At 39.8% G+C, this 20,629-nt stretch overlaps 3 protein-coding genes across 5 annotated transcripts; 1 reads left to right on the forward strand and 2 right to left on the reverse strand.

Moving 5' to 3' along the window:
• Positions 1-1,357: 1,357 nt before the first annotated feature.
• LOC103712266 (eukaryotic translation initiation factor 4B2-like) lies at positions 1,358-11,291 on the forward strand. The gene is made up of 3 exons (XM_008798747.4): positions 1,358-2,681; positions 9,689-10,123; positions 10,967-11,291. Exons 1-3 carry the CDS (start codon positions 1,495-1,497, stop codon positions 10,989-10,991), a joined length of 1,647 nt encoding a protein of 548 aa, XP_008796969.2. The 5' UTR covers positions 1,358-1,494; the 3' UTR covers positions 10,992-11,291.
• A 778-nt stretch (positions 11,292-12,069) lies between these two features.
• Positions 12,070-14,118, reverse strand: LOC103713555 (high-affinity nitrate transporter-activating protein 2.1-like). The gene is made up of 2 exons (XM_039116070.1): positions 14,100-14,118; positions 12,070-12,894 (listed from the first exon to the last, which is right to left on the reverse strand). Exons 1-2 carry the CDS (start codon positions 14,116-14,118, stop codon positions 12,374-12,376), a joined length of 540 nt encoding a protein of 179 aa, XP_038971998.1. The 3' UTR covers positions 12,070-12,373.
• Positions 14,119-14,970: 852 nt separating this feature from the next.
• Positions 14,971-20,244, reverse strand: LOC103712277 (serine/threonine-protein kinase AFC2-like). Of its 3 annotated transcripts, XM_008798758.3 has the most exons (11): positions 20,022-20,244; positions 18,768-18,960; positions 17,843-17,869; positions 17,345-17,498; positions 17,183-17,231; positions 16,974-17,088; positions 16,484-16,702; positions 16,325-16,389; positions 16,116-16,213; positions 15,883-15,985; positions 14,971-15,495 (listed from the first exon to the last, which is right to left on the reverse strand). In XM_008798758.3, exons 1-11 carry the CDS (start codon positions 20,118-20,120, stop codon positions 15,346-15,348), a joined length of 1,272 nt encoding a protein of 423 aa, XP_008796980.2. In that variant the 5' UTR covers positions 20,121-20,244; the 3' UTR covers positions 14,971-15,345. The 3 variants fall into 3 exon arrangements, with proteins under 3 accessions (XP_008796980.2, XP_008796986.2, XP_026662646.2); XM_008798764.4 differs by lacking the exon at positions 18,768-18,960 and having other exon boundaries at positions 20,022-20,240; XM_026806845.2 differs by lacking the exons at positions 16,974-17,088; positions 17,183-17,231; positions 18,768-18,960 and having other exon boundaries at positions 20,022-20,239.
• Between the last annotated feature and the right edge of the window lie 385 nt (positions 20,245-20,629).

The raw sequence follows: 20,629 nt of genomic DNA on the forward strand, positions 1-20,629 counted from the left end.
TCTCATTTCTTGTATTATCAATAATCTCATTTTTTACCATATTAGAATGAGCCATTGTAGTAAAATAATCTGCCCAAATAATAATATAAATGATCAAAACATAAATCAACATGTAAATAATAATATACAACAGAAATTATAATTGCATTATGTTTAGCAATCAACACATCCTATCTACACTAAAACACATACAATCAACAATATATTCCAAGAATAACATTGTAGGTAGTAACAAGTGTATAATTCATGCTTCAAATTAATTCCATCATCTCAAATGAAAAGGGAAAAACAAGTCAAGGTTATACTCTACAATCTCTGAGAATCTTGCTATCTAAATATGCTAGCGACATACGGTTCATTGGAACGGGATATTAGCAACATCAGATTCTAAGGTAATCTATCTAAGATGCTGACAAAATAAGGAGACAAACTTGAAATGAAAACAATTTCTACTATATATATATATATATATATATTGCAAAAAAATGATCGTAGAAATAAGAGCAGGAGTGAGAACAAATATTCTTAGGCAATGGACTTGACAAAAATGTTCTCTCTACTTGCTGTTTAGCTTTCAACTCTAAGCTCTCCAAAGTGTTAAAAACTTTGAGACACCTTAGAAAATGTCACTAAGTGAAACTAAAATGTGCCTTATCTCTTGTTGGCACTTCATACAACTAGCATAACTATTCAATTATAGGATTTTTTGGAAAAGAAATGTCTAAATGTGTTGTCTAAACCGTCGTTGAAAATACAAACGAGAGCCTGCTTTTGATTGGGTGATTGTATTTCTTCGCATTCAGCTTTTTCTATATAGGCATTTAAGATGTTTTACATAAGATGTAAACTTCAACATTTTAGGTTAGAAATATAAAATCAAAAATAATCGTATATTACACTATCACGAGCAAAGTGTTTCCGTGAATATTGGAAATTTTGAATACAACGTATGATTGTTCAAAAATTTATATTAGGTATAATTTTTACTTTTTTGAAAAAATCCATTTTATCAATTAATTTCTCCTTTTTGTAATTTTTTTTATTTTTATTATCCAACAATTTTTTGAAAAGTAAATTATACTTTCTAAACCAACTGCAACTATGGAATATGTGACCATAATCTTTAATTTATATAAGAAATGTTATGCTAATCGAGGTTCTTTCGTATCTTTTATATCGATCATAATAGTGGGAGAGGATAAAGAATTTGTTAGTTGGCTCAGATGCTAATGATAAGAAACCATGCATATTTATTGGTGGGAGAGTGAATAAAACTATGAGAAGTAATTAGACAAAGAGGGAATATTGACCTTATGTATATATAATGAAAGATTGCAAGAGAAAGCAATACTAAAATAAAAATTGATGCTAAGGCGAGCCACCCTATCCCCCCCCGGCGCATGTTAGCTGTGCTCCGGCTCCTCTCGCTATCGAAACCCTAACCCTGATACTAATCTCATCGTCTTCTCAGATCCAGTCTCGAAGGAAGGAGAAATGTCCAAGGCCTGGGGCGGAGTCGGCGCCTGGGCGCTCGATGCCGAGCGCGCGGAGGCGGAGGAGCTCGAGCAGGCGGGGGCCGAGGAAGCTTCCTCCTCCGCCTTCGGCACCGCGGGCACCGTCCTCGCCAACGAGCCCGCCCAGAGCTTCCCCAGCCTCAAGGAGGCGGCCGCCACCAAGCCCAAGAAGAAGAAGCACGTCGCCATGCCTCTATCGCAGTTCGCCACTTCCTATATCGGCGGCGGCCGCGGGGAATCTTTCTCCGAGCCCAGGGGCCTCACCCCGGACGAGATGCTCCGCCTCCCAACTGGTCCTCGAGAGCGCTCCCAGGAGGAGCTCGAGCACGGCCGCCTTGGCGGCGGGTTCCGGAACTACGGCGGTGGATCCCGTGGGGGTTTCCCTGGTCGCAGATCCGACGACGGGGAAGGTTCCTGGAGTGGCGCTGGTGGCGGCAGGAGGTCATACGGTGGTTTTGATGAGGAGCCGAGGCGGGGACCGCCGGCTAGGGTTTCCGATTTGGACCTCCGATCGAGGGCTGACGAGGTTGATAACTGGGCTATTGGGAAGAAATCCTTTGCTCCTGCACCGATCGATTCCGGACGCTCTGATCGATATAGCTCGCTTGGTAGTGGAGGTTCATCGAGGGCTGTCGAGGTGGATAACTGGGCTGCCGGGAAGAAGCCTCTCCCTTCCAGGTACCCCAGCTTTGGATCGGGGTTCAGGGATTCTCGTTCTCCATCCGATTTCGACCGGTGGGGGAGGACAGGTGGAGGACCTCTGCCCAACAACGAGGAGAGGCCAAGACTCATCTTGGATCCACCGAAGGGGGATGTGGGAGCACCGAGTGAGCCTGTGAGAACTCGTCCTAGCCCGTTTGGTTTTGCGCGGCCAAGAGAGGAGGTTTTGGCAAAGAAAGGGGTGGATTGGATGAAGATAGATTCTGAGATTGATTCCATAAAGGCAAGCCGGCCGACTAGCTCGCATTCGAGCAGGCCTTCTAGTGCACAGTCAAGCAGGCCTGGGAGCCCTGGTTCACAAGCAGCAGCAGCAGCAGATGAAGCCCCCAAATCTCGGCCGAAGGTGAACCCTTTTGGTGATGCCAAGCCCCGAGAGGTTCTGTTGCAGGAGCGGGGTAAAGATTGGAGGAAGATTGATCTGGAGCTAGAGCATTGCAGTGTTGACAGGTATGGACTCTCTATCTATATCTCAACAATCCCGACTACCTTTTTAATATGTGTTTTTATGTTTTCTTTATTAGTCTAGCAGTAGCAACATTTTCTGGTTTCCTGTCTCCAAATGCAGTATGCTGAGATCATAGTGCATCATTGTATTTAAAGCAGCGTATAATTCTTAATTGATACTTATTGCTTGCATATAAAGTCGGCATCTTGGAAACTTTGAATTGATTGTTTTCATCATCATTTGTTGAGTGTCAGTTTTGTTCCATAAAGAGGTTCATATAGGAAATTTTTTAATTTCTATGCTGGATATTTTGATTGTTTAGGAATGACACCTAAGCTGCCCGTGCAGCCTTTGTGGCTTCATAACAAGGAAGCTAACATATTTGCTCATAGGGTCGTTGGTTGTGTAGTCTTAAAATTTTTGTCTGCATTAACAACAGAATGAGAAATATGCAAAAATTTGAGGTATTCACCAATTGCAAATATTTAGATTGACGACATGATACCCACCATCCTGAGTGTTGGGATGCAGGGCATTTGATTCCCCGAAGAAACCGATTGCTTTGCCCCATCCCACGTTATTTATAAGCTTGGTTATAAGGGCTTTGTATAAGTGGATTTTGTTGCTAATGCACCATGTGACTCAGATTAGACTTGAGAAATGTGCGGACTGAGTAGGGACTAGAAAACCCAGACCTTGCCTGATTTTCTTCTTGCATTGTTGTTAAAGCCTTACAATCCATATCCGATTCATTAAAATGGCCTTGATTAAAATGGCACTAAATGATCAGAGTCAATTAGAATTGCGATATCTAGATCTGTTATGCATTGTACAATCCCTCGAATCATATGATCTAATTGGATCATGTTACATACATATTAACTCATGTGGATTTTTGTTTTATTTAATATTTTGGATTATATAGCTTTTACAATTACTTATTTGTCTCTAATAAGCTCGACCTCATAAAATTAGCAAGCTCATTTTAGTTTTTGACTTATAGAAAGTAAAGAAACAAAATATTTTGGAGTTATATGGAATTTATGCTTAAGAGACATATCTTTCGTATTTGTACAACTATTTCTTAAAGCCTACTTTTGTTTCTTAGAAATATCCTACGTAAAGGGATGATTGAGCTTATAGGTAGTAAAAAAGTATCTTGGATAAGTTTACATGATGATTGTTTCATTTTGCATTGCTATATATGGGTTTTTGATGGTAAAAACTAAAGTTCTTATATATAATGCTTTCATTCTTCATTCATTTTATTCATTGTTTATCATTTTTCTTTCAATTTTCACACTTCTTTTATATTTTGAGTTTTTTGAATAAATCAGACACTCTTATGATGAGTGACTCAATCCACAACACTGCCTGATTTAACCCTTTATATGATTTACGACTCAATTATGATCCTGACAACATAGTTCATATGGGTTAGGATTTTGTGCTGGATCATTCTTCATATAAGGGTCGGTCCAATTTGTTGTTGTGTCAGATCATGGGTTGACCTGACCCATTTGCAAACGTATTAATGAATCTGTGCAGCTAAACAATTGCGTGTTGAAATTATCTTATTATAAGTGATTTTTCATGAAGCTTAGTGCTTCCCATGAGTCCCTTTGGCCCTAGGAACACATACTGCACCAATAAACCTGGGATAAAATTTGAGGTTCTTAACAATTATGGAGAATGGTACCTTGAGAACTATGTATAGGACTTGTTTCTAGTTAGGTATTTTATTTCTTGTTATCAATTGATAGAAGAAAACTATGTACTATGTCAAAGCTGAAGGAGGCTATACCTATTAGTGTAGTGCAAATTATAAGTTTTGGTTAGCACTAATCCATTTTGAACAAGACCAAACCAAACTTGACCCAGTTTGAGGTTTCGGTTGAGTTTTGGAGGTTTTGATCTTCGAGATTCTGGTGAGTTTCAGCCAAAGCTGACCAAAACTAGCCATAGATGCTTTTTTTCGTAGATTTGTTTCGTTGTTTACTATCATATTTTAGTCACCTTTTTATTTATTTAAGTTCTTAGGTTATGTGGTACCAATTTTCAATGCATTTTCTTTTTCTTTCTTGAGTTAAATGAATATATAATAAATATATTATGTGACAGGCAGAGGCCTGTAAAATAGTTTTTATTATTAGTACTTTAAAAAGATTATTGTAAGTAGCTAGTACATTATGTTTTACAAAAAATAATTATTATATAAAGAATATCATTTTGCTCACCCACTTGATGATGATGATGATGGTCACCATTAATTTAATGTCGACCTTGCAAAAGTATGTGGTATTGAATAAGTAAATCTAACTTATTTTATACTCTTACATACTTGTCTTGTTAATTTATGATTGATTGAGTGATACTGGTATTTTGCTTAAGAGATTAGCACATTCATGTGATATATTAAAGCTACTAAGCCTCAACATTGTTTACTTTCAGCCTGAAACTGTCTGGACTACATTATAATCCTAGATAACTTAAAACATAATGAAAAGAGGTGAAATAAATTGACTTCAATTTTTTATTTTTATTTTCTCTCAATCTTTGGGTTTTTTCAACTGTTTTTTTGGACTGAAATTTCGAAACTCGGAGTGAAACTACTGGAACCAAAACTTTGACGGAGGGGTCGAACGAGTCCTAAAACCTTGGTGAATAGGCAAATGAGCAATGGAGGAGAATGTCAAAATAGAGTAATATTAATTGGTAGATTTCTTGAAAAGGACCGCCAACAATCTTTATTTAGAGGGTACAACTGCTTGTTTCAAGATAATAAGTGATAGATACATGATGTTTCTAGAATTGGCCAAATATGAGCATTGTTGTAATGTGAAACGTAATAGATGTTGGTATTGAAGTATTGAGCTAGTGTAAGGACATCCATTTAACACCGTTTTAAATGTTGGGTTATTTAGGAAACTAAGATGGTGGCTTAAAAATCAAGTGGAAGATATGAGTGCAACTGTATGCCAAAAGCACCTATTTTTCCAATTAGGAAAGTAGGACAGGGACCTAAGGCTCTATGAGATGCACTTAAGATACGAACACCTACTTGTCCTTGTTTTAGATAATTTCGACTTGTTGTCATTACTTGAGCTGCATCACATGTGCCTATAGTGTTGCAGATGAAAGAAGAGAGCAAAATGAACAAATAAGATGTTAATCTTGATCACTTGAATGGAGGTACACTTGGAGAGACTTTATATTTGATTGTTGACTTAGTCTAGAATACGATGTTTTCTTTGAGGGAATCTCTTTCTGGTCTAGTTGCTACCTTGTTATTGGTTTATATGTCTCTTCTTGCCTGGCCATGGGCTAGCATTGTCCCTTAATATGCTGTTTAGGTTTGCAAACAGATCGGATCCAAAATTAGTCCAGTATGAGCTAAATCCAACCTGTTTTAGATATGGGGAGCCTGATCTGTCCTTCTCAGGTTCTTTGGGGAAAAAATTAGGTTAGGCCAGGCCAGGCCAATCCTTGTAAAAAGGGCTACGAGAAAAAATAATGACCCCAATCCCATTTTCTAGAAGGGGTTATGCTTTATTGGCCTGGATATGACCTACATATCTTAAAAAAATTGGAGTGGCTGCATCTTGGCTAAGCTGGTTGACTTGATCTATGTGCATGCTTAGACTTGTTTGATTGCTGTAGTTTGGGAATCATTCTATTCAAGTTACCGTTAGCTATTTTCTGAATTATTTAGAAAACACTCATAGCTAGTGTTTGAATTATTGAGAAACCCAATTTTTCATGATCCTTCATTAGCCAAAAGATTCTTGGTTATATTCGTGGAAACCTGAAACCTCCAACTATTTAATGATTCTGAAATTTAACAAAATATCATGTCTTCTAAATACACACACATCATTTGCTAAGGTGGCTATGTCTCCTTGGTATGGCTTCCTTTGACATTTCCATGTTGCCACTCTTGTAGATAATTTAGCGATGATGCTCGATCATTATTAGTAAGAAAATCCCATGCGTTTGAAATTTAGATTGAGCTGTGATTAACTTTGGGCCTGCTTGGTTGCCCATAATTGGGTATCTAAACTCAGTTCGTGCCAGAGGAGCTCGCTTTGGGCATTTGGTTGGCCTGAACTGGAGCTGAACTAAGTTCCCACTTGGCCCAATTTAAGGGAGAAAAGGCCTGAAGTGGCTTTGGCCCAAGGGGAGCCGAACCAACTCCAGTGAAGTGGGCTCCCGTTTGGCCCACTTACACCAAACCAAACAAGCCCTTTGTCTTGGTTGGTCAAGTTGGCTTTGTACAAGGGCTTCTAGTAAGCCCTGACCTTTCATTCACATCACTAAAATCATCAGTATGCTGTCCAGGGTGCCAGAACTTTGGATATGCTGCCTATAAGTAGGAAAATAAGCACCTGATTGTTCATGAATCTGGAATGCGGCTGGATGTTGTTCGCTCACTTATAGATCAGCAAAATAATTTTCATGGTTTAGAAAATCAACTTAATATTGTCCTAACCTGCATAGATAGGCATGGTTGTTTATCCAACCTTTAAAGTTACTTCAGAGTTTCCTTCTCGTCAAAAATAACAGAGAAGATGGAATTCTAGGTCTACCTTTGCCCTTAGATTGTGGAAGGTCAAATGTGAATCAAAACTTGATATTAGGTGAAGCAACCACTTATCAACATGTTTTAACCGAGTACCATACTGTTGAGTTTGTCTTTCCGATTGGCATTCATCAACATCTTGCAGATGTTGCTGACCTGCTAACGATGCTGGACCTTAGGGCCTTCGTTCCGATTTGATGTCCTAGTTTGATGCAGATCTGATTCAATTGCTCGTGAAATCCTGAATTAGATATTGAATTTTAAACTGACTTGAATATGGAAACCTTATTTTCTTTCAGATTCTTAACTGAAAATTGGCAAGGCAAAGCAAGTCTCCATTCTTTTGTAAAGATCAAAGCCCTTGGCTGAATGTAACACAGCCAAAATTAAAGAAAACTTGGTATGGGAAACGGAGAAACAGAAACCAGATATTTATCAGCCTTTAGAAGACATGCAATTTTGAATCACAGCCTTATTATGTCTCCACTATTAAATGTTAAGAGGACTGGAGCTATCTTGAGGGGAATGCTAAATTCTTGCGTTCAACTTATAAATGTAATTGAAAGAGGTGGTAAGACCTTTGGGGGAAGTCATCTTGAGAGTAGGAGGAAATAGGATAGCTACTCTCCTTGTTTCCATTTTCCTTATATTTTAAATATCTCGTTTTGTGTTGTTTCATCTTTTTCTCTCTTTTCTCTATTCTCCTTACTTTTCTCTCTTGTTTGCTCTTTGTTCTACTCCATGCAAGTTGCTAGCTATCTCTTTTGCAGCCCAAAAATCAAGGTTGGCCAAACCATCCCAAATCTCTGGGTTCTAGGCATACTGTAGCAACCAGCCAGGACTGAAATAGTTGAATCTCTCTAAATGAGGGATGTGGTGAATCAGGCCGAATCGACTGGTTCCACCTGATTTCAGATGGTACTAACAGGTTGTGCCTAGTTACGGCATTTAGTTGTCCTAGCCCTCTATCAGGATCTCTTCTTCTCTATTCGTCTCCCTCTCTCTCTCTCTTTTACCCACCCTTGTCAATCTCCTTGGCCCGGGTACCGACCTCATTGAGCTCGCCTTCAATGTTGGTGCCTACATCTACTCATTTGGCCTCCATGGGCTCCACCACATCCACCACCACTATCTCCGCCAACCATGATAGGATGCTGGACCCCCTTCTCCTATGCCTCCATCCTCCCTCTTAAGTTTTACAGTAAAACCATCTTCTGTACCATGTGTCATTACTATATGATATCGTACCATACCGGACTGATATAGGTCATGTTCATATCTTGTTAAAAATAAAATCTGTACCAGCGTATGCCGAACCGGCCCGTACCGGCCGGTACGGGCCGGTACAAACCGGTTCGGCCAGCTACCGGTACGCCGGAGCCGTGGAAACCGGTACAGGCCGGTTCCTTGCCGGAGACGAAGAAGACGAGGAGAAAAAGAGAGAGCGTGGGGAAGAGAGGGAGGGAGCCCACCTTCGGCCGCCATCGAAGAGCCGCGAAGGGGCGTCGGAGGCCGGTGGGGGCGGCGCAGCCCGGCGGGGGACGGGGGAACCCGCGGGGGCGCTGCGGAGGCCGCGGCCGCGTTTTTTAATTTGGGGATTTTAAGTGAAGTCGGCAAATCGGTTGCCGACTTCACTTAAAAATTTCTAAATTTTGGACGCGGCCTCGGCCTCCGCAGCGCCCCCGCGGGTTCCCCCGTCCCCCGCCGGGCTCCGCCGCCCCCCACCGGCCTCCGATGCCCCTCCGCGGCTCTCTGATGGCAGCTGAAGGTGGGCTCCCTCCCTCTCTTCCCCGCGCTCTCTCTGGTTCTCTTCTTCTTCTCCGGTTCCGGCGGGGAAGAGCTTCCCGGTTCGTACCGCCCAGAGCACGGTACGAACCGGCCCGTACCGGTCTGGTAGGCAACCGGTGCGCCTACCGGACCCGGTATGGCGGACCTTGATCTGTACAGCCCTATTTGTCTCTCACTTAAGAATAAGAATAGATCATGCAGCTAGTCCTGCATAACAATGACTAGTATCAGTTCTGGATTCATGACTAAGGCATTTTTAAGAGTTTTTGTTTTCAACCATTTAGATCAAAATAGCTGAATTTGGAAAAATTGTGATTCTTAGAGTTTACATAATACATTTGATATGCAATTTTTGTCATGTACCAGCATGAGTACTCCATGATTGTTGTATGCAATTAATTTCTAAAGAGTGATCAGGGTTCATATTTTCAGTTTTGATATATAAAAGTTTTAGCTTATTGGTAGGATAGTCTTTTTGTATACAGTCCATGATACGGTGATGAGATTTCCTCCATGTTGCTTTGATTAAATTTCCTCACATTATTCAACAGCACCAGATTTATGACTGAATTGTCTTATGTTTCTGGATGACGCCGCTTTGTCAGGACATGTTTAATGTTCTTTTGATATCGAATTCTTCAGACCTGAGACAGATGAAGAGAAGATGCTGAGAATAGAGATCAATCATCTGAAGGCACTGACTAACGAAACTGAGCAGAATCAGAATGGAAAATCTGCACAGTTATCCGCTGAAGACTTATCCAGTCTACATGAGCAGATACTTAGCAAAGAGAGAGACCTGGAGATGCTTATACGTCACTTGGATGACAAGGTAAGGTTTGGTCAAAGAGCTACCAGCAACATCAGGCCTAGCTCTGGAGCTGGCAGTAGCGATTCATCCTCTACTAGGCCACCATCTCAGTCTGGTTTGTCTGAGGAGTCAAGAAGCATTGATTTCACGGATAGACCTCGATCCCGTGGTGGCATGGGAGATATCTGGTCCAGGCCTGTTGATGATAGACGAGGATTTCATGGGGGTAGAGAGAGAAGCTTCTTTGACAGCAGAAATATGGACAGGTATATTTTTTGCAGTTAACGGTCATGGGCTTATGTTGCTGCTACTTTCTTTCATTCTGTGTGTCAGACTTTTGTTGATTTTATATTCAGTTAATTATAAGTAAAAGCATGGTCAGCTAGTGCCCTGGCACAATTCTTGATTTTTAACACAAGGAATACCATTCAAGTTTCAAGATTGTGAAGTGTGGCGCAATGATAAGGTTGCTTCATTGTAATCTGTAGGTCATAAGTTTGAAACACCGAAATACCCTCTCAGCGCACAGGGATAAGGCTACATAGATCTGACCATCTCTAGACCCCATAATGGCTGCATCCTTGCGCACACCAGGAAAAAAAAAAGAAAGCTAGTTTGGATATTTTACTTAAAAACATTTGGTGATGTTGCAGCTCAATTGCCTTTTTTTTTTTTGGTTTTTTTTTTGCCCCTTAAAGGAATGTCATCTTGATCGGTTGACCTTTCAGACATCATGCATTTAATGATTTTTATCCATACAGTTGAGCAGTTCCCTTTGTGATTTATAGAGAGAGTTCTTAAGAATCCAGTCAGCCATTCAGTAAGCTGTTCTTTAAAGTCTAGTCTGAAGACATGTTGAAATGCCAATGGGTGGGCAGTGTTTTCCACTTCCTTCTAAAATGTGGGAGGAGGTTATCTATCGACTTAATGGTGCAGCGCATGTGATGAAAAGTGTTCAAGACTCCATCTTGTTCATAATTTGCTTTGCTTAGATAGCCCAAGTTTGTGATTTAATAATCATGGTGCCATTTCGTAAGTCAATGGTGTTTATTTGGCATATCTTTGCTAATTCACTTTATCTTATTTTCTTTTGTTTCTCTCATTTTCAGGTCGATGTCTAGGGAGAGATGGTGAATGCTGCTGGTGTGAATGCTTGGGTTGGGTTGTTTTTTTTTTTATTATTTAACATCAGTAAACATAGCAATAACTTGTTCTTTTTCCTTTTTAATCCTTGTTCATTTTTGCTGCCAGAAAATGTGGTGATAAATCACGGATAATGATGATAACATTTTCTTCACATTATTTATTGCTGCCTTGATGCAGTGTAAGATTTGCTTTTTTCCATGTCAAGGCAAGTAGGCGGACTATAATGTAACCTAAATTTACTTTGATAGTCTAAAACTATGTTTTGTCGTACTTAAATATTTTCTGCAACTTCCTGCTTCATCGTAGCCTTTAAGATGCTATTCGTGAGCTAATTCTACTTTTTATCAACTCCCCTCCAGCCGTTTGCATCTGAGTCCGGTTGGTGCAGAAATCTCTTGGGTCAGCAAGATGAAACAAATGAGAAAATGCTATGGTTTCTTTAACAAGAGATTTCTCAAGGCCTTTTTTGTTTTCTTCCTTTTTTTAAACTAAATTTGTCAAGCTTTGTCCAAAACTTGAATGGAAGTATCGAAATGGAGTTGAATGTTGACAGGCTATTGGATTCTTTTCAAACTAGAAGGCAGCAAAGCTTGAACAGGGTCGCATGAATGCTTGTCAAATATCTGAAGCATCTATCGGGAAGGCAATGTGGTGGCGGACAAGCGCGCGTCGCAGGGACTGGAAGCGGATGCTAATTGGACCAAGGGTGATTCTCTTCCACCCAGACTTTCTATGTTGTTGCCAGCTGATGCTTATGGAACTTGTTTTGTAGGAACTGGATTTGGGCTTGCCTCCTTTACTGTACCGAAAAAAAAGAGAAAGAAAGAAAACTGAATTGCCAAAATCTTATGGTTTGTTGCAGATTTGAATGCATGATTCTTTTCTGTAGGCTTCTCTATGACAATTTCAGAGTTTGATGACGGTTCCTAATGAAATCGAGGGCTTTCGATGAGGTTGGGAGGGGCTGGAAGAAGACTAAAAAGTAATACAAATATTTACCATGACAACTACTCTCTGAATGGCATATACATTAGTTAATAAGACATCATAAAGCCTGTTCTATTTTATAAAATCTTCAAAAAAGGCCAAGGCCATCCAGAAAAAAATATAGAGCAGATGCATCCAAAAATATCCGTGGCTGTATCTAACTCCAGCGGTCAATTAGGATAATTATTCATTCACGAATTGTTGGGGGCGAAGGGCACCTTCATGTCATCCTTGCGATGCTATGCAAACTTCAGACATGAATTAGAAATCTAGCGTGTAAAAATCAATCTATCGTTGTTAAAACAAGTGGACTGCATCCAAATAGATATGCTACGAAAGTCATTTTCAACACCAAAAAATTGTTTAGTAAAAAAGAAAAGCAGTCACTCCTTGGCCTTCTTCCTCCTATCAGCCACGAAGAACAGCAGCAGCAACAGAACCGAGAAGGTGGAGAAGCACCCGGCGGCAATATCCAACGAGAGACTCCGGCCGGAGATCTCCACGACCTCGAACAAATCGGCAGCCTTGCGGTCGTCCGTGGTCTGGCCGTAGGCCACCACCTTGCCGTCGAAATCGAGGACGTATGCTCTAATAAAGTAGGTGGCGGTAGGCAATTCTCTGGACAGCTCGTACTCGAAGCTCGTCGAATTAGTCGTGGTGTAGGGCCGGACGGCGACGCCGAACTGGCACGTCTTGTCCTTGGAGAGATCGTCGTCTGTCTTTCGCCACCCTCGGTCGGCCTGGCTCGCCGGAGCGTAGCACAGCCTCACCTCCACCTCCTTGTAGGCCTCGTCAGCCCCCGCAGGCAGACTCCGGTTCAGGCCCCACGATACCGTGATCTTGTCCTCCCCAGCTCCCAACACTAGAAAGCACGCAATTACGTGTTCATCATATGTTAACAAATCTGAAATTGAAATCCTTCAGGCGCAGTTGTTTATTTCCCAGAAAACTATTCTTTGCTTCCTCTTATCTGCATGCTTTTCAACACATGAAAAAAAAAAAAAGATATTCCAAAATCCATCGGTCGCATGAAATTTTTCTCGGTTTCATGAAGAATATGGAATTTGTTATCCAAAACTTTGTTGGTTTTGTTTGTAGTTTGATCACATCAGTGGAGAAGAGCGAGATCATATACCTTGTATCCCCGTTTGGGGGATGCAGAGACCATTAGAGTCTTAGGAAGAGCGGAGAAAAGCACTCCTCCAACAGCAGGGCCTGCAGATGAAATGAGGAGGAGGAGGAGGCAAGTTGCCGAGAATGATACGAGACCACCCATATCTTCTTCTTCCTTCTCCGAGAAGGGAGGAAGAGGTGGAAGAAATCCTATTCTTTCTACCCTTCGGTGCTTCATGTTTGATTTGAAGAGTAGGCAGAGCAGCCGAGCAGGGGAACTTTTCATTTATATCTGCACAACCCCATGCGCAGTAAGAGGCCGAGGGGCCTGGATATCCAAATTTGATAATTTAATCCAAATCGGAAACAAGTTCCATGACACACAGCAGATATGGTAGCAATTTTAGTTGCCCGTCGGATGGCAACAGGAGTTGGGCTGCAATTGTTAAAAATATCAAGGTTTATAATAAAATTCCTGTATAAAAAAGACCCTTCAAGTAAAGAATTAGAAAAAAAGTCTCCCAAGCGAGCGCAAGATTTGGAGATTAATATTGTGAAAGAATCAAGTTTACTTGAATCCTCGGGGCGACTTGGCCCTTAATTCTAGTTAGGGCGTATTGCATAGATATCTTCAGAAAGATAAAAGTTGCAGCTTTTGCATGGAAGAAGGATTCATCTTCCTTTTTGTGAACCCACCATTGAGATCGCCCACTGCACAGATCTCAACGCACTCCAAACTCCACCTTCTATCCATTTGCAATGATCTCAAAGCGACCAGTGGATGACCCAATGGTTAGGTTCGTGCGAAGGAAGGTGAATCTACCACCCAACCTATGTCAGCATCGCTTACTTGTCGAGGTGGATATAATAAATTCTTGAGCAATACAAACAAGAGTTGAACTTATAACCCATGGGGATGCTATTTGCAATTATAGCGTCTTATATCAAATAGTATGCATCGGATTTTTTTTAGCTTGTTATTGCAATCAAACATACCAGCACCGTATGCTCTCATTTCTCGTCTTAGCACGATCGTGACTTACATCGCCGGCTCTATTACGTAGGTCAATCATAGACCGCCATATCATGAAAGTGTGTTCTATCTTGATCGAGATAAGATAGTTGCGTCACAAATCTTGTATTCACTCTCTGTCGACGAAATCAAATTGCTGACAAATTTAGATGCAACAATTAATATAACAACTACCTACAAGTTCACCTCCTTTGGCCCATCTAAAAAGTTTGCAGCAAACAGTGCTAGCTCTAAAATTTTCAAACAAACATGTTAGTTTTGCATGATTGTACAATTGCACACATTATAAAATCCATAAATGTTAAACTCTCAGTGACCACATAGCATTTGCAGAGTGGAGGCATGTTAACCAATTGCTTGCACACATTATAAGGTGTACAGATCCTTTCCTTACTCTTGGTGGGTGTAGGATCTGCAAAGGCGTGATAAGGATTTGATGCTTGGTCCGGGGCACAAATCCATGGAGAAGGCGCATCTCCGCAATTAAACATGCCCCCAACAAAGTAAGTTACCATGGTGAGTCCACCCTTATCTCTGTCCTGGCCATATGAATCCAATATTATAGACCTTTCATTCAAATATTGCAAATATATATACATAAAGAGAAAGAAAAATATATAACTACTACATGGGCTGCCTTCTCATTTTCCCTCTTCTTGTTCGCATGATTGTAGTTGAACAATTAAAGAGGAGATTTTTTTTTGTCCACACTGAATAAAAAAAATCAAAAGATTCTAGCTTTAATCACCAGAGTTGCTTCTTACTAAAGAATCTTTTCATACAAATGAACCGTTCAAAGCCTTCGCTACGATCAGAAGGATGGAAGCCACAATCCAATTAAAAGCCATCTTAAGCAAGTTAAACATTCACACATTAAAAGGCCGGCCGAGCATGTTTTGAACACATTAAATATTCACCCTCAAAATCTACAATGTTGTTCACCTCGAACTTGACATAGTTTTTTTTAACAAAACTACAGAACAAACATCCAAATTTACATTTGTATGGTGTTACACATCAGTTAGGTTGACAGCTCTAGAACCCTTGCACCTAGATCACCAACAATACCAGTTTCCAGTCCCTCGGAAGCTGCAAACAGTAGACTGTATGTACCTTGAAAGCAGGTTAATATCCCATCCGCCGATTTTTTCTTTCTTTTTTTTTCCCCTTTGGTGGAAAAATGGGCGCCCGAGGGCTCAAGAAACCTGCCTATGACCTCCGATGAAAGTCTCTCGTAAAGAATGGGTGCCTGAGGGATTCATGAGCCGACAGTCTATCGGAGGGGTCGTACCTGAGGAGACCTTGCAAGAGATCAATGAGATCGCCTGCCGAGTGATCGACATGCTGCATCACCAAGTTCTGCACAGGAAACAAAACCACAATTGGATAAGAGAGCAGATCAATTTTACATTCATAAGCACAAAACGTACGGATCTGTTAAGATCTCCAAGATATCCCATGTTAATTCAGCAAATTCGATTCGAGAAACAGTAAATATCTCATCATTCTTTCAATTATGCAATCAAAATGAAAACCCACATAGATTTAAATCGCAAGCAGATCTTACAGACTAGGGCAATCCAACAAGGAGAATTGTGGACACTCAATCTGTAAGCTACCCTTCTCCACATTGATAAAAAAAACTTATAAAATATGTTCACCAGTCACAGGCAACTCATGAAGTGGTTTTTTATTTTAATTAGTTGAAGATAGCATTCAAGTTTCAACAACCCTTGCAATCCATACCTGAAGGCGAGGCAGCTTCTGAACAGCTCTGATACTCTCTCTGGAGGTGGCAGCCTCCGGCCAATTCAACCGAGATCTTTTGATATATTTCTCAGCATGTCGGCTGAAAGTGAAGAACAATTAAGAAATGCCACACGATTACACAGGTAGAGTTGAATCAGAGAGAGGAGACTGCTTATTCTGAATACAGAAACAACATGGATTAACAGCATGCAGATTTACAAAACACTTACTCAGCTCTTTTCAGCATATGCTGGGGCAGAGGACCTAATACTCTCTCCATCATGGCCAGATGTTCGAAATTCTCGTGGGTCTGAAAAAGTGCCTCACCCTACAACAAAACATCAAGAGTTTTTTGTTTTAAAAAAAAGATTATCAATTGTTCATGCCAAGAAGAATGAACTGCTGGTGAGAAGAATATAACAAATAGAGCCTTGCATACCGAGCAAAGTTCCACTAGAATACAGCCTACACTCCATATATCACATGGATAACTCCATCCAAGTCCTGTTGGAAATATTTTCAAAATCAAATTAATGCAACGTTTATAGAGCAAATAGGGAAAATAAGAAACCAAGATGGCAAAATGACAAGTACATACCAAGAATAACCTCAGGAGCCCTATAATGCCTTGTTGATACTATGTAGCTATGATCATGGTGATCATAAATAGTGCTTCCAAAATCAATTAACTTGATAGCACTTGACTTAGGCAATCTCTTGGAGCATGAACCATCAGGCACTTTGATGTGCTCTGATGAAACAAGAAGAATGTTCTCGGGCTTCAAATCAGTGTGAATGAGGTTTAAGTCATGCATAACTGCAAGGAGGCAAAGGAAACAAGTATTCTTAACACATGGAAACCACTAAACGATCTGAAGAATATGTGCAGGAACAAAACAAACCAGTGAATTACACAAAATAGGAACCCAAATATAATGCAAGAACAAAACCAACTATCATTCAACACCCAGAAAGAGTGCCAAGAGAAGAACCCAAAAGCTAAAGAAGGGAGACTAAATAGTATACAGAAGCTAATAACCATCAATGTAAAGCAAATATTTAATTTGTGAAAGTAACCGTCTACACACATGCAACAGATTCCAACAGTTGTCTGGCAAGCTCCCGAACTAGATCAATGGGAAATGGGCGATAACCATTTTTCCGTAGAAAATCATATAAGCTTGGCCCAAGCTTCTCAAATACCTGTTGAAATCATTTAGATTCACCGACAACTTTAACCCCAAAAGATATTTGGTAAATTGGGGAAGCTATCATAAATCGATCATCATATACTTACAATACAAATATGGTTACGATAGTCAAACCAGTTCCGTATTTGCACACAACTGCAAAAATACACCCACTTAAACAGATGTAACCTTAAACCTACTAAAATACCAACAAAACACAAACCAACAGAAGACCTTCATGGAAAGAAATAGACGAAAGTATGTCTCACCGGTTACCACCCCTATCATGTCTGCCAAGCTGTTGGAGCACATCAATCTCTATCATTGCAGCCTCCCGATATTTCTTGATGGCACGGACAATTTTTATTGCTACCATTTCTTTCTTTTCTCTATCCCAACATTCCAAAACCTGACCAAAGGTACCTGTCACATAACAAAAGGACATATTTGAAATAAGAATACAAGCTATTAAGAGGAAATTAAATATAAATAAAGCTCAGCTAGGATACTCCATCAAATTACCAATGAAGGAATGATGAGAAACATAACCATGAAGGAAGAAAACAGATATTACTATCAAAAAACATCTAGGAAAAAGAATATAAAGGGAGCAAATAATGAAACTTTATTACTGAATGTTATCAGGAGCAAAACCATCTACAAAATAAAACAGATGTTACCATAAAAAACCATCTAGCAAAAAGAATATATGGGGAGCAAATAAAGAAACTTTATTGCTGAGGGTTATTAGGAGCATAGGAACTAACCTTCACCCATTTTGCTGTAGATTTTATCTGCAACCAAAGCACAAGAAGAAATTGGAGTCAGAAGTGTGTAAACATGGCAAATAAAAGCATATTATTCATGCAAAACATGCAACCATGCACAGAAAACACACAAAAAAATTTCTGAAGTTTACAGATGCAACAAAATCACGACGGAGAAGAGATCAAAATAGTTTTAACCATAATATGCCATACCAAACCGGACAGTACCGAGCGTACCATACCATACTGGTTTGGTATCGATACCGTACCGACACTCGGCATGCCAAAAAAAATCGTGTACCATACTGTACCGACACTATGCTAGTGCAACACCGGTCCGGTACCGAGAGAGCGGACCTTAATTTTGGACGCTTTAAAACTTTAAAAAAATACAAAAACCAAGTTTTTAAAAAAAACACTTACTAAATGCAAAAACAAGAAGCCATAGAAATGACAGCAGAGAAAAAAAACATCAAGGGAAACAAAATCAATAAATGCAAAGTTTTGCAAAACTTTCAGAAAAAGAGGAAAAATCAACAGATAAAAAAGAAGCCCTTTAGCTATAAAAAAAAAAATACATTGGCAACTAGCTGAGTACAAGCACGAAAAGCATACTCTAGCCACAGTATTGATACTAAATTGTTTTAGATATAAAATTAGATGTATGTAATAAAAGAATAAATCCATGAGAAGGAAAAAGAATGGACAAAAAGATGATGCACTTTACATTGGAAAGATAGTTCAAATCAATACCACTATATCCTCTACTCATGCATCCATATCATACATATTTCTATAGATAATTTGATCATAAATGCCAAAAAAGGAACAGGAAGAAGAAGAAATGCAGCAAACCGCCAACACTGCTAGTGACAAACCGCCCATAGAATATATAAGATTTACAGTGGTAGTCAAGTGTAATTACAGCGAGAGGTCAAATTCTCTCCAAGCGCAAACATGTAATGCCCATCTTTATCATCTTCTCTCCGAGGAGGGGAAGCATTTCGAGCCACTCCCTTCGAATACAGAGAAGAAGAAGTATGGTCTGATGGTGCCCTCCAAGATATCAAGCTGGTCACATCTCCAACTTCTTGCCCACATAACATTCCTATCTGAGCCTACACATAGCCATCCATTCATTTTTTCCACTCATCAAACAAAATCATGACTAAACTCCCTCCCTTAAAATGTGTTCCAGAGGATCCCAATTGAGCAATAAACATGTTCACAATAGAAGTTACTTAACATAAGCTGATTAAAAGGGTAAACAAGGATAAGAAATAATCAATTAGCTTGCTAGACTGTAATCCCAAAGCAGATCCATCATGGAGGCCAGACGAATCATACCATACATGCATCAGGACCGCAGATTAGCAAGCTAGATGATCGTTTGAAGAACAAAGAAGTGATATCAACACTACTTATTGTCCAGTTATATTAATACTACAATAGCCATAGTTAAAAGGTTCAAGATTGGCAAAATTGGTGCCTTTATCCATGCGAGCAAACTTGTCTACAAAAGACAGCAAAATATGATTTCTAATTTTCTACGCGCATAGTATTCAATCACATTACTAGTATCAAGTCCATCAATTATTTTATTCTATTTTTGGTATAAAAAATATTTTATTCTATTAAAAATAATTATATTGCATGGTTCCTACATCACCGCAAAATCAAAAAAAAAAAATCCACAGACTAGAGAACCAATGTTCTTGAAGCCTAAATCATAATATTATGAGATAAATAAGATCAAACGACGATCTCAACAATCCTATAAATTCAATAGTTATGACGAAAAAATAACTTTTTTCAAGAAACTATCGTCAAGTTCCAAATTACTGATTCAAAACTACAATAATAACCTGATGTATCACAGATCTGACGAACCCTAGAACCATTAAATAAATTCAATTTATAAAGCCGGTATCTTTCATGTGAAAATTTAATACATCCAAGGCTTTCACGAGTCCTATAAGAAATAGTTAAGAATCCTCATCAAATCCAGCAACGTCGATCAAAATCTCAGATCCAAAAATAAAAATTAACTAAACATAAACAAGCCGAAACATACCTGATCTAATCCGTAGATCCGAACAAACTCCGATGGATCTACCAGATTAGAACAAGAAAACGCCAAAACAAAGGGAGTACCAAAATCGGAAAGAAAAGTCAATACCTTTGGGGTCTGCACGACGTCCCAGCCCAACCTCGGGCGTTTCCTGGGGCGCCGATCCATATGAGTGTGGGGAAACTCTGTCAGGCACTCCATCTCCATGATCGGCGAGCGGGGAAGAAGAGATCGAGAAGAGTTTGGCGACGCAAGGATCGTATATCTCGAAGAAACCCTAACCCTAGAAGGGGAAAGAGGAAAAGTTAGGCGGTGGGAGGGCTTATCCGGAGAGCTCCTTTTATAGATACGATGCCGCGTGTCTTGAACCGTTCCTTAACTCGAGTTAGAATTTTAACTCGGAATCGGGTTCGGCTTCCACGCTTGAATTCTCCCTCGATCCTTCTTTTACTGTGGCCTACCGTTGGATGAGTCGGTTAGAGTAACCGGGTATCTGAGAACCGTAGGATTAAGGCGAGGGATATATGCTTTCAGAGATTCGGATCCCTAAATATAAGAGTTTTTTTTTTACCGGAGTTGCGCTCCTCAAATTTCAAATTTACGTGGATACCTCTTCAAATTTATATTTATTTTCATACCTTCATAAAACATTATTTTTTTACAAATATTCCTAATATAACGATTTTTCCAATACCATTAATAAAAAATATATTTAT

The sequence above is a fragment of the Phoenix dactylifera genome, unplaced genomic scaffold (genome assembly GCF_009389715.1).
Source record: "Phoenix dactylifera cultivar Barhee BC4 unplaced genomic scaffold, palm_55x_up_171113_PBpolish2nd_filt_p 000046F, whole genome shotgun sequence".
NCBI classification, from domain to species: domain Eukaryota; kingdom Viridiplantae; phylum Streptophyta; class Magnoliopsida; order Arecales; family Arecaceae; genus Phoenix; species Phoenix dactylifera.